We start from the raw sequence: 14944 nt of genomic DNA on the forward strand, positions 1-14944 counted from the left end.
TTACTCCCTGGTGTTTGAAGCAGAGTGCTGCTGCTTGAGCTAGCTCTTGGGCCCAATCTGTGTGCTACACTACCTGTGGGCCAAGCCAACCCATGGATCCTGCCGCTAGAGCTTGAGGCTCCTTTGAGACCTGCTTTTGCCATGCCACTGGTGGAACCTGTCTCTGTGCACAGCTTGAGCTCAAGAACCCAAGGGGCCTACTTTGCTAAGCTCCTGTGCTACTGACTGTTGCTGACCCACTCTGCTGTCTCCTGCCTGCAGGCAGACTCTGTCTTGTCTGAGGGAAGACATGGCTGTCTGCTTTCTTGATCTTGGACTCAGGCCTTGTGAGCTGAAGTACTTTCATTATAGTAACTTCCCTGAAAGTGAGTTGAACTGAGCCCTCTGTACTGCTGAGTGGACTAATTAGCTTTTATAGTCCTTCTCCCTGTATTAACCTCTCCGTTTAATACACAGGTACAAACATGGAATCCTTCCCGTCAGGAGGTCATGTATAGGGCACAACTATTTGTTAGGGTGTCTGAGACTGTTAATCTTTACAGATCAGACAACCACAACTTTCTCCCACAGAGCTGTGGTTGCGTTTGAATGACTGATCTGGAGGTTAGCAGTCCAAATTCGATGAAAGGAATAATAATGATATATTTAGAAAATATAAGTTTACTGTAAAATTCAAGAGGAATGAAATTAACATGATTGAACCAGAAAAATAAAGTTAACTATACAACATTATATATATATGAAGTGTATCTGTCAACGCATTAGATATGCATTGGCTGAATTAAATTATATCACTAAATGCCTTAGAATGTCATCTTGGACTAAACATCCATACCTAATCATGACTATTTGCAAGTAAGACACTTAAATTGAAGTGAGAAAGATTGAAAATAAAATTGTGAGTAAAAACATCAAGGGAACATAATAAAATTGAAAGTCGGAGGCATATTGTTATTAAAAAGAGCAACAAAAACCATATTCTTGGCTTTGGATCAATTTCAACCCACAGAAACCCTGCTTCCAAGATATAGTAGACCCTCCTTTCCAGTTCCCAAAAGGCTGTCAAGTAAAGGAAGGAGTGCCCTGGGATAAGCTTTTAGCAGCTAAACACAAAATCAGAAAATAGCATTCCTTCAGGGTCAGCTTCTGCAGACTTATAGTTTCTGAAACTCTGTCTAGGGTTTCTTCCTGTGAGTCAGAATCGACTCAAGGGCAGTAGGTCAGGTTTGTTGTTTGATTGTGTTTTGAGCTTGATCCTGGTGGACTGCCACATCTTTCTCCCACAGAGCTGCGAGTGGACTCACGGGGCAGACAAAAATTTACTCTGATCCCTTGCTGCTATAAATTTGAAAATCTAAAATTGTTTTTCAGAGAAGTTTAGCAACGTCCATTAGCATTTATAATATAAAATATATTTTGACAAATTATAGTACTTGGAATATTTCTCATGAGATTTAAGCCATACAAAATTGACGACATCGTGTTCCATTGATAAAACAATGAAAATGGTAAATTATAAACCCTAGGCCAATAAGTGCATAAATTGTCTCACACAGCACAGTATTTACATTCATAACATAAGGCTTATATGCTTTAGTAATTTATTCCACACACTTAGTGAAAATTATGTATAAAAATTCTGTTAAATATGGTTGTGGTAATGCAGTGGTAATTAATTAATATTTTCTGCCTTCAATGAATTTGAAGGATTGTAGTGGTGAGAGATGAAAAAAAATCAAGTTTGAGTATGTTGTATACTGTGCCCACCGCCCTAGAGTAGACTCATAGCGTAGCAGTGCTCCCTTGGCTTCCCGAGACATCAAATCTTAATGGGAAGAGAAAGGCTCATCTTCTGAAAGAGAAGCTGGTTGATTCAAATGGCTGACTTTGGGGTTAGCTTCCTCTATGTAACCCAGTACGTCACCAGGGCTCCCTATGTAGTATGTTTCTTAAACCAAACTCATCGCCATCAAGTCGATTCTGACCAATAGCAGCCTTGCAGGACAGGGTGGAACTCCCCCGTCGAGTTTCCTAGACTGTAACTCTTTTCACAGTAGAATGCCTGTCTTTCTTCCAGAGTGGCTGGTGGTTTCAAACTACTGACCTTGGAGTTAGCAGTGTAGCACATAATCACTATGCCACTATAGTGATCAATACTCTGAGGGGAAAATAGAGACGGGGAAGGAGACAGAGAGTCTGATGTTGAAAGGTCAAATAGTAAAGATGCCAACGTCAGAAACACTGACCCAATGAGTGTACAAATGCCAGGAATGAATGAAGCCAATCTTTTTTCATATCTATTTTAATGAATAGCAGCTTTTGTAACTTTGTTCCTACATGGCCACTCAATCTTCCAAGCACTAAAAATAACTGTAACCCATTGTTTTCCTTTACTGTTCAAAAATGTTCACCTCCTAAAGATCTTACTGTGATTAATCTATTCTTTTGAAAGTCTCATGACATTTATTATGTTTAAAGAGGTAAAAGGAAAAATGATGTCTTATGGATTTGTACAATTAATCAGGCAACATTGTACAAGTTTTCTGATCATCTACCTCCAATTCATACAGAGACTGTTAGTCTAAGTTCAGGCTCCAATGAGAAATGTGAGAGCAAGCAAGCAAAGTTCCCTGAAAGTAGTGCTGGGAGCACAGACGATGAATATCAATGACAAGAAACGGAAGCCCAATACAAACCAAAATCTATGGGTCTGGAAGATCTTTTCATGATCCAAACATGTTTGCCTCATGATTCAGTGATGAAATATTCTTTTTTGTTGGGTCTATTAAATAAGCTCAGGCAAAGAAGCATGGAAAACTAGGCAAAAAGTAAGTCAATAATTCTGAAGACAAACATGAAAGAAACCAGTCTACCAGGTAAGAAATATTTTAATTCCATCTGAAATGTTTAAGGAACAATACATATGCAGAATCATCTCATATTCCAAGACAATTATTATATATGAAAGCAACAGCTCTACTTCACCCCATATTGAACTATTTAAAAACATAAAATTAACAGAAAATATTTATGATTGTAGAAAATCTGTTGAAGAAAACAAGTGAGGTGTTTTAGGAAATTATAGAGACTGTGCCATCTTTGATGTGATTTCATTAAAAGGTGCTCTTTGAGTATTACAGTGAATGAGTGAACAAGATGTGTCATGAGCAACCATAGAGGTCACCCTGAGTGAAATGAACATTGTCGGAAAAGACCTGTTGCCGATCATTTCTGTCCCACTGCCTCTTCTTGAACTGAGAGCAATCTCTTCCATCTTCTAAATGGTCCTGAAATTTAGCCTGTGTTTCACCATCCTGTTTTCTATGCATATATAGATATTTTTCTACAAATAAAACTACATAATTTGAACAATTTATAAAGCCATTAATTTGTATCTCTCTAAGGAGTTTTAAAAATGGTGAATTAAAGAGATAATCATATAGTCATTTTAGAAACATGAGATTCTGGTTTTTCAATCTGTTTCATTATTTTGGTTCAGAGTTTGTCATTGAAAATCTTTTTCATTTTCTTTTTCATGCACATCCATTATACACAGTTTTGGTTGGGAAAATTAGATACGTTTTCAATGCAACTATGGAAAATCTAAAATTTTGAACTCAGCAGGGACCTCTAAAGATCTAAACACATCAAAATTTATGGCTGCATTTTCTGTATTGTTCCATCCCTTACCAATGGAATACTAATGAACATTGCTATTATTTCAATTCAACTGGAAATCAAATGCTGTCTTTGGAGAAGCATTCCTCTTTTAACAGTATTGTCCAAATGCTTTATTTCCTCTCAAAATATTCTGGGTATGCTTTTAATTTTGTTAAGCATAAAAGTTATAAGAAAATGAATAGATTTGAAAAATTAATTGCAAATGCAATTCCATATAAAAGGCAAAGGCATGCACAAAACAGAGAGATCTTACTGCTTCTCTCAGGCCTCAGCAAAGCTTTTGTCTTTTTCTTTTGACTTCCACCTTCATGAAGGGCCTTGAACCAGTCTCGCAATCTGCTGGCCACTTCCCTGAACTCCAGGTCACTGCATGCTAAAAGCAGAGAGAATATGTATTTTGAAATATATTACACACATCGTTTGAATAGGATCTTAGCAAAATGCCAATGCTTTTTCTTCAATTACACAAGAAAATGGAAAAATAAAATTTAAAGTAAAAAGAATTGTTTTTCATCTTCCTGAAACACCAAGTAAATTGAACAAAATAGGTAATATAATGATAATCTATGACTTAATAAATATCTTTTAAATTCTACTTCTATTCCTCATTGAAATATATCACCTGATTAAGGATCCCTATTGTTGACATCATATTGATTGAGTCAGAAAATTTTTTTACAGAGCACTGTTATAATAGTGAGATGGTCATTCATCTGGTCAATTAAGAAATGCAAATCTAAGAAAACTGCTTCTAAATGTATTGTTGATGATGTCTGCTATAGTCTGCTGTGATTTAGAATTCTACATTTGTATATTCAATATACCTAAAAAAGCTCAATTATACAATTATAAATATATATTGATTTGTATATTTTTAAAGAATAGGATGTGCTATATAATTTTATATTTAAAAATATATAAAGTACATAAACTATATAATGTTTCTATTATAAGAATGTAGGTTTTGGCAAACTTTAATATTTGTTATTGCTGTCAGGGGCCATCCAGTCAGTCTTAGTGACTGTGTGTACAACAGGAAGAATCATTGGCTCGTCCTGCCACCTCCAGTCCTGGGATATCCTCACGGCTGTGACTGTTTGAGTCCATAGTGAGCAGTCACTGTGTCCACCTGTCTCACTGAGCATTTCTTCCTTTCTGTAACTCTGCTTTAACAAACAGCATGCACTTCTCCGGTAACTAATCACTTCTGAAAATATGTCCAAAGTATATGAGACAAAGTCTTACTATCTTTGCTCTAAAGGGCATGCATTCTGGCTGCATTTATTTTAAGAGGAGTTTAATAATCAGGCAACCTATGATACATATAATATTCTTTGTCAACAACACAGTAAAAAATCATCAATTTTTCATTTTTATTCCTTTTTCTTATGCATAAGTAATTGAAATGCTATAAAATGATTCAGGCAAACTTGAATCATAAAGAAATGGTTTTTTTTTCCTGTTTAACACTTTAAAAATGTCTTTTGCAGCAAATTTTCCCAGTGCAAAATATTGTTTGATCTATTGAATGGAACCTCCATTGACATTGAGAACCTCTGGCCCCACCAAAAAACAAAAATCATTAACAACTTCAATAGCATGCCCTCTTATCCAATTGTTGATTATTGGTATAGTTGTGGGAATTTCTGTTTTCTTTACATCGAGGTGTAATCAATACTAGATAATTTCCTTAGTAAAAACATTATTCTTTAGAGAATTCTGAAGAGTAGCATGAGAAGTACTTTTGTGTCTTTGGGTGGAGTATGGAGAGGGAGGAAAGAGAAGCGGACTAGAACTAGACAGACCAAGGCCAGGAAGTGACAGAGGAAGTAACTGTCAATTACTCATCTGCAAATTGAAGCTGAAACGAAAGAAAATGGACATAAGTAAATCCTAAATCTAACACACTGCCATAGAAGTAATTCTAACTTACCTTTCCTCTGCAGAGCCCAGTAAGTCAGGGTTTATGAGGCTGTAAATATACATGTGGGTATACAGACTGCTGCCTGCAGAATACTAGTTATAAGAATGAAAATATGACCTGGAATATCTTCCATCTGCATTTAGAGACCATCTCAAGAATGGATTTCACACATGGAGCACTAATGACAAAAGACCAGACCAGTTGTGGAATGAAATAAAGAATGTTACACATGAAGAAAGTAAAAGGTCATTTAAAAGGCATACAGACAGAAAAAAACTGGACATGAAGATCAGAGGAGATTCTGAAAGTTGCTCTTAAGTGTGAAGTTGTTACAGAGAATGGCGGGAATGATGAAGCCAAAGAGCAGGACAGAAGCTCTCCAAGAGTAGCTAGAAGAGGCAGGGTATTATCAGGAAACATGCAAACGCCGGACGCTTGCGCACCACAACGGGCAGTACTCGCTTGATAGTTCTCAAACTAAAGGAAATGAAGACAACTTCAGGCCTGGAGTGGAAATGTTGAATGGTTCTATGTGCAAAATTTTGAATGTCCTGGGTGATACCACAAGAACATGGAAAAAATATACACAGTTACTGGAGCAAAACCGATTGATTAATATTTAACCATCTGGAGAAGTAATATGAGGTTATAGAGTGAGGAATCTGAAGCTTCATTCTAAGCATTATATATATAAAATTGAAGCTCCAGGAATTGAAAGATTACCCATTGAGATAATTCAGCAGAAGAATGTAAGGCAGGAAATGTTCACTTTTTAAGGTGAAAACATTTGAAAAACTGCCAACTGGCCAACCAGTTGGAAGAGCTTCATATCTGTGATCATTTAAAAGAATGAGGATCCAACAGAATATAGATATCCTTTTTCAAAATTATTAAAATCTCAGATACCGGTAAGTAAAATGTTACGGAATATAATTGGAAATGTTTGCAGCAGTACATCAACAACCAACTACTGGAAATTCAAGCTGAATTCAGAAGAGGACATGATGCGTGGAATACACTTGTTGATGTGAGATCGATTTGGGCTGAAAGTAGAGAATATCAGAAAGGTTTATCAGTGTTTTACTGACTAAGAAAAGGGATTAAACCGTGTGAATCATAACAGATCATGGATAATATTGAGAAGACTGAGAACTGCAGGACAATTATGCTCATGCAAAACCTATACATAGATCAAGAACCAGTTGTTCAAAGAGAACAAAGGGACACTGTGTGGTTTCAGAATCAGGAAAGGCACATACCAATGTCATATCCTTTCACCACATGTAACCAATGTGCATGCTGAGCAAATACTACGAGGAGTTGGAATATATGGAGGCAGATATGTCTTCAGTACTGGAGAAAGATTCTGTAACAATGTGAACTATGTAGATGACATGCCCTTGTCTGCTGAAAGAGGATATGCAACCCTTAGAGACGCAAATCAAAGACTACGGACTTCAGTGTGGAAGCATTAGAATGCAACATAAACAAAAGGACTCAAAAATGGACAAATAGACAACATTATGATACATGGATAAAATTTGAAATTATAAAGGCTTTTCATTTGACTTGGCTCTCCAATCAGTACTCATGTGGAAATCAAATGACACAAAACCCCCTATCAGTCTATTATGGCTCACAGTGACACCATTGGGCAGAATAGAATTGCTCCGTAGTGTTTCTGAAGATATAAAACTCTACCGAAGAACTCTGGTGGTATAATGGGTTATGCGTTACATAAGATCAGCATTTACACGAGACCAGCAGTTCAAAACCACAAAATGCTTTCTGCAGCCTTATGAGGCTTTTTGCTCTCAAAGATTTTTTTGCTTCAAAAGGCAAATGCGGCTTCTATGGTTGCTCTGTGTTGGCATTGGCTCTGGAACCTTTGCAGAAACAGACAGGCTCATCTTCCTCTAATGGAGTGGATGATGGCTGTGAACCAGTTCTTGCTCTCGGCAGCTCAACACTTCCAGGACGGCACCACCAGGGCTGCTCCTCAACCAGACAAACCTCTCTCCCAAAGTGCCAAAACGCAAAGCTATCACTTTGGGGAATAAAGTTAGCTTGACAAAGACACATGACATTTTCAGTAGCCTTACATATGGAACACTGAACACAACCTGAGAGAGAGTTGAATTGGGATTTGAATGATGGTGTTCATGAAGACTATTGAATCTAGTATAGATGCCATCCTTAAGTTGATAATCAAAAGGTCAGAAGTTCAAATCACATCTTCAAATCATCAGCTGCTCTGCTTGTGAAAGAGGAGGCACTTTGCTTCTGTAAATATTCCAGTCTTAGAACACTTACGTTTTCCCTACAGTGACCCTGTCATTTGGAATACACATGACATGCTGCATTAGTCTGGGTACATTAGAGAAACAAATCCACAGAAACTGAAGTATAAGAGAGCATTTTACATAAGGGTTAAGTGCACATCAAGAAAACATCCCAACCCAGTGCTGCCCAAGCCCACAAGTCCAACATTAACCCATTAACCCATATATCTAACACCAATCCACAAAGTCCTCCTCCATCTCACAAAACAGACACAATGATGCTGACTGCAGGAGGAAAGTCAAGTCAGTGAGTGTGTAAACATCTCAGCATTGCCAGAGGTCTCCACACGGCTGCTCTAGCACCCAGGGCTGCATCAGGGTAGAACCATGCAGCTTCTCCTTGGCGATGTCTTGTAGGAAGTCACGCTAGCAAGCTGAAGCAGGGAAGTGCTAAGGCAGCTATACCCTGGTGCGACCATCACAAAGCAAGAATGCAAGAACTCGAAGGGCGAGGCTCACCGAACCATTTATCCCTCTGCCCTTCAATTAAGCCCATATGTGTTTATCAGCCAGGTTGGCACAATAAACTAACTAACTCAAGTGCATTGGGTCAAAAGAAAGTGCATTGGGTCAAACAGAGTTGCCTGGAAGAAAACCGCAAGAATGCTCCGTAGAGTCAGGTGAGACTTTGTCATAAGGTGGATCGACACTGCAATAATGGGGTCAACATGACTGTGGCAGTGTTTCATTCTATTGTCGTAGTGATTGGAATAAAATTGATGTTACCGTACAACAACAAATACAATACATAAGAAAACTGATAGTCAGGATTAGAGGCAAGTTTTGAATTCAGAAAATTTGACTTCAAAGTCCAAAATCTTAATTATGCTTGCAAACAGACCCAGTCATCTCAAAGGGAAGTAACAATGTAGTATGCTCCAATTTAGAGCCAACAATTCAAGCATTTCTTCAATCAAAGCCTGCAAACTTCCATGTCATTAAGTTGTGATTATACTGATGAAATGCTCTTCAGGCAAAGATGTACCATGTTAGTAAAATCCATTTTTAGCAGACAATAAAATAAAACCTGTCTTACTTTATCAAAACCTATCTTCTTGACTTTAATGGAGGCATATTTCTTAAAATCTAATGCCTGTTTCCAATTATAAACAGATCATGGATATCTTATTCAGCAATAAACTACAGAATATACCACAACACATTCTACATCAGCTGGCAATGGCCCAGCATGGAGATTGCTCCAGAAGACAGACATCACAGTCGAGTTTTTCTTAACAGAGAAGGCACTGATGCCATTGTTATCATTGAGGCAAACGGGCCTTGTTTGGAAAAAGGAAATACGTAGATTGAATTATTTTAAAATAGGAAATTATTTTAGGATGGTTATATGGTTTGGTGTTGTCTCCCCAAAATATATGTTGGAATTCTACACCGAATATTGTGGAGAGGAGTCCCGTGATGATGCAAACAGCAGCTGACCAATAGCTGAAAGGTGGTGACTGAAACCTGCTGAGGTGTCTTGGGAAAAAAGGTCTAGAGGTTACTTCCAAAGATCACAGCCTTGAATATACACTCGAGTGCAGCACGACTCTGCACACATGGGTTTGTCAAGAATCTGAAATGACTGGTTGTCAATGGGTTTGGTTTGGATTTATACTTGTATTATCTCAGGCACTGCATTGTAGCACAAAGGTAATTTGATAACTTTTCACAATATAATCTTATATTTTATTAACAAGGTAACACCAGTTATGGGTATGTCCTAAAACTAATTTCTTCTAAAAGGGAAAAAAATAAAAGCAGAGAGAGTGAGTTATGATAAACACAGATATGAGCAAGAATACATGGTAGAAGACAGATGCCGCATGTTGCTCGCCAAAGAACTGAGGAATGTTAAGACTCCAGAAACAGAAACAGGGGTATTCCCTTGGTGCCAACAGAGATGCAATATACCTACAACTTTCCCAAATAGCCATTGCCCTGAATTCAGTCCCCTGGGCTCCTAAATTGTGAGAAAATAAAATTCTGTTTTTTATAGTCACCCATTTGTGTTACTTCTGTTACATAAGAAATATTCTGCTGACTACACAAGAAAAATAAAATTCCTACTTCACTGGGTACTGAAACCTTCAGTTCAGGAAATACATCCAAGATTTGAGTGGAGTAGAATCAAAAATATCTCCCTCCACATATATTTGACTGTCATCAGTGGTTTACTATAGTCTTTTTTCCAGAAGGACTAACTAATATCTACTCTTCATATTTTTTGATGAATTATATAAACCACTACTATATAGATGTTTTATCCTAGATATAATACTTTTCTTCCATACAATAAGAAATGCTTTTAATAATATATATTTTCTTTTTTTAGATGATTTTAGGGGCTCATACAACTCTTATCACAATCCATTCATACATCAATTGTGTAAAGCACATCTGTACATTCACTGTCCTCATCATTCTCAAAACATTTGCTTTCCACTTAAGCCCCTGGCATCAGTTCTTCATTTCTCCCCTCCCTTCCCTGCACCCCCCTCCCTCATAAACCCTTGATCATTTATAAATTATTATTTTGTCATATCTTGCCCTGTCCAACATCTCCCTTCATCCACTTTTCTGTTGTCCATCCCCCAGGGAGGAGGTCACATTTAGATCCTTGTAATTGGTTCCCCCTTTCCAACCCACCCTCCCTACATTTTTTAACTTGATTGTAATATCAAGACTGAGAAGGTAAGATTATCTTAATTTTTTGTAGTGATGAAAACTGGGAAAAAGAAATCAAACTTCTTCCCTAGATTTAATAACTGGCAGTTTAGGAGAACACTGCTTGGTACTCACTGCTTAAATAGATTTATACTCAGTGTGGATAACAGAATCATAAATTATAATCATTTAATAAATATATATTTAAATTAAATTACATAAATGGAAAACTGATTTAGAAATTATTCCTGGTGTTGTCTTAGAGATAGGTATGGATTTCTGCTAGACCTGTTATATTCCAGGAGACCTTGCTCTGCTGCACTAGTACCAAATACAAGCAGCACACACACACATCTTAGAGAATAATTCCTTGCCATGATTATTTCCATCAGTGTGTGCTGTATATCAAAACAATGTTAAAATTTTAAGCAGTATATATTTTAAATTTTGAAAGTGTAATGAATCTTCTGAATTGCTACAAATCATAGTTTTATCAAAACATGATGCACAATTTCTATAGCCATTAAAGAACATTTATATTCACAAGTGGGTTTAAAATATTATAACTCATAAAAATCTTACTTTTGATGACCAGCATAAAGATGGAGGAGTTATACACAAAGAGGTATTTTATTCCAACATTGGAAAGCATGTCTTGAATGGATGATGCTCCAAGAATGCATTTGGATGGTAATAATGAATTATTCATTTAAAGCTGGCAGTCAGTGACATTTTAGATTATAAAAATGTATCTCTGAAATGCCAGAACAACTAAGAAGGAAACCAAGTGACACAGGGACAGACACATTCAACACAGGTGTCTTAAAGATGACAATCTTGGTAGGAATATTTTACTTTCTACAAAACTGATAAATCCATTACTGTCCTCAGGGTAAGAATAATTACTATTAGGGTGGACCAAAACTTTTAAAAATTCAAGAATTTAATCACTATAAATCATCATATATCTACTGATCTCTTCTGTAAATGGAGTATGACATTACAGCTTAAACTTATCTATGATATTTAGGAATAATACAACTAAAAAGACAATTAAATTCCATACCTAAAATTATTACAAATTTACATTCTGGAAGAGGCAAAGACATATGTTTATCTAACTAACCTAAGTGAATATAGGACAAATTTTGTTCTTTGTACAAGTGCAGATTAACTGTACAAATTTTCAGAGGGAACAGTATTCCACTAATTTTAATAGCTATTCTTTGGGAGACTACAGAACCATGAATAGTCAGTAAATATCCTCATGAGAAAGGAGAGTTAGCTTCATTGGATGAGACGAATTGACATTGCTCCCAGTGGCTACTGGTAGTCTGTAGTGTTGCCATCACCTTCACCTGGCCGAGATGAAACAAGTATCCTAAAATAAAAGATTTTGTAGGTGTTCTATGGCTGGTGCACATATTCCGGTGTCATAGACCATAGTTTAAAACTACCTAAAATTTATTTTGTACATTTTAGTAAGCTCTTCTTTTTTTTTGCGCTTAATTCTTTTTTTATTAATAAATCTTTTTATTGGGGCTCATACAACTCTTATCACAATCCATACATACATCAATTGAGCAAAGCACCCTTATACATTCGTTGAACTTGTCATTCTCAAAATTCGCCTTCCACTTGGGTTCCTGGAATCAGCTCGGTTTCCTTTTTTTTTTACCCCTCCACCTCCCTCCCCGGCCCCCCTTCCCCCTGCTCCCTTTATAGTTTATAAATAATTGCTTTATCTTATCTTACACTGCCCGGTGTCTCCCCTCACCCAACTTCCCATTGCCCATCTCCCAGAGAGGAGGTTACACATAGATCCCCAAGTTCAGTTCTCCCTTTCTACACCCCCTTCCATCCTGGTGTCGCCACTCCCACCGCTGGTGTTGAGGGGTTCATCCGTCCTAGATTCCCTGTGTTTCCAGATCCCTACTGCACCACTGTACATCCTCTGGTATAACCAGTCCGCAAGGTAGAATTGGGGTCGTGATATTTGGGAGGGAAGGAAGCGTTCAGGACCTAGAGGAAGGTTTTGAGTTTCATTGTTGCTACACTGAAACCTGAGTGACTCATCTCCTCCCCACTACCCCTCTTCAAGGGATGTCCAGCTGTCTCAGATGGGCATTGGGTCTCCATCATGCACGCCCCCTCATTCACGGTGATATGGTCCCCTCCCCCCCGCCTTTGTTGTTTGAGACCTGGTCTCCTCTGCCCTTCACGATCACCCATGTTGGTGTGCTGCTTCTGTGTGGGCTTTGTTGCTTCTGGGCTAGATGGCCACTTGTTTGCTTTCAAGCCTTTAAGTCCCAGACACTATATCTCTCAGTAGCCGAGCACCATCAGCCTTCTTCACCACACTTGCTTATGGACACCTTTGCCTTTAGCGTTTATGTGAGGAAGGTAATCACACAATGATTGTTTTTGTTCCTTTGTGTCTGCTACATGGTCCATTCAACACCTTGTATTCGCTTAGGTTGTGTGCTTCTTCTGTGTGGGCTTTGTTGCTTCTGAGCTAGATGGCCGCTTGTTTGCCTTCAAGCCTTTAAGACCCCAGATGCTACATCTTTTTGATAGCTGGGCACCATCAGCTTTCTTCACCCCGTTTGCTTACACACACGTCTGTCTTCAGTGATCATGTCGGGAAGGTGGGTATCAGTGCTCGAAGTCCCTAGCCATAAGAGAAATGCAAACCAATACAATCATGAGATACCACTCAACACCCCTGAGGCTAGCCCAGATCAGTAAATCAGAGAGCAATAAGTGTTGGAGGGGCTGTGGTGAAGTAGAAACCCTCCTTCACTGCTGGTGGTCATGTAGATTTGTACAGCCACTGTGGAAAGCAATCTGGTGATACTTAAAGAAAATGGAAATTGATCTACCTTATGACCCAGCCATCCCTCTACTGGGCATATACCTGGTGGAAGCAGCAAATAAAACACGACCAGTCATATGCTTTCCAATGTTTATTGCGGCACAATTCACAATCGCAAAGACTTAGAAACAGCCAAAGTTTCCATCGATAGACGAGTGGATTAGTAAACTTTGGCACATACACACAATGGAGTACAATGCAGCACTGAAAAGTACAGATGAGCACATGAAACACGTTATTTCATGGGAAGAGCTGGAAGGAATTATGTTAAGCGAGGTAAGCCAGACCCAAAGGGACAGGTACAACATGAGTCCCCTGAGGTAAGTACAATCAGCATGACAGAAATAGAAGAATAAACATCCATCCCATAATAAATGGGGGGAAGCATAGATAGTTGGAGGGAGGGCAGGCCACACTTAGGGAGGTACATGAGAGCCCAGCATAAAGAAGGAGCAGTGGGGCAGGGAGAGGGAGAACCGGGATGGGGAGAATCCGAGTGGATGGTATGGCGGGGAACAGGGTACTAACCCACCCGGGAGAGAGTATCGGTTGTGTCCCCAAGAACTGGAACATGCAATACGGACCCCACCGTGACACACCAAACATGGAGGGCAACGTAAAGTACGGAGGACTACACAAAGAGGCTGGACCATACACTGACCCAAACCAGAATTACCCTGACCTGCACATTCGAAGGGAATACCACAGAAAAAATAGATCGTCTGGTGTGGGAAAGGAACTGACCCACCACACCACATCCAGAAGGAAGCTAAAACAAAGGAAGGAGGAAGGACAGAGTAGAGCACACCTGGGCCCACCAAGCCCACAGGCCGATAGCCCAGCTAGAAGGGCCCATCGTACAGAGAGGACTATACAGCTGGCCACACTGTGAGATGTGACATCCTGCATCAACCCATGGCCCTACATGGGACAGCACCTGAGACACAGTGGGGGATGTGCGACTGAGCTGACCCCACCACACTGAGGCAATCACTGGGGGCGTGCAATAGAGCAGCGGGGGAAGCAGAGCAAAGAGATCCCGAGGGAGTATAAAGGATGGACTTTGGGGTCAGGACGTGGCACCTCACAAGTTTCATCTGGAAAAAAACTCCTAAAGGCCAACAAACAGACGTTGAACAACTAGCAATGTTTGTTTGTGTTTTTTGCTTTGTCTTTTTTTTTGTTACCTTGTAAATTTTGTATGTTAGTGGCTTTTCTGATTATCAGCGTGTCGGTGTTGCTGCTGTTGGAGCCATGTTCATATGTACCACTTGGGCACTGTCAAAGCCATCTGCATTTGTATGCACATATTACTATGTCAGCAGGTCCACCTAGACAAGATAGGCTGGACAAACAATGAGAGAAGGAAATAACGGGACCAACGGTCCCGGAGGGACATGAGAGCGTGGGAGGTAGGGGAAGGGAGGAGGTGTTGGCCAGCCCAGGGACAAGGGA

General features: G+C 39.0%; 1 protein-coding gene across 5 annotated transcripts in view; it reads right to left on the minus strand.

Moving 5' to 3' along the window:
• SPOCK3 (SPARC (osteonectin), cwcv and kazal like domains proteoglycan 3) overlaps window positions 1-14944 on the minus strand; it is a 416201-nt gene that overhangs the window by 29175 nt on the left and 372082 nt on the right. For 4 of the 5 annotated variants that reach the window (XM_075528014.1, XM_075528011.1, XM_075528010.1 and 1 more), the window contains one exon: window positions 3935-4054. The exons of the other annotated variant lie outside the window; for it this stretch is intronic. In XM_075528014.1, coding sequence (XP_075384129.1) covers window positions 3935-4054 — 120 coding nt within the window. The remainder of the gene's footprint in view (window positions 1-3934; window positions 4055-14944) is intronic. 5 annotated transcript variants of the gene reach the window in all.

The sequence above is a fragment of the Tenrec ecaudatus genome, chromosome 12, assembly GCF_050624435.1.
Source record: "Tenrec ecaudatus isolate mTenEca1 chromosome 12, mTenEca1.hap1, whole genome shotgun sequence".
NCBI lineage: Eukaryota > Metazoa > Chordata > Mammalia > Afrosoricida > Tenrecidae > Tenrec > Tenrec ecaudatus.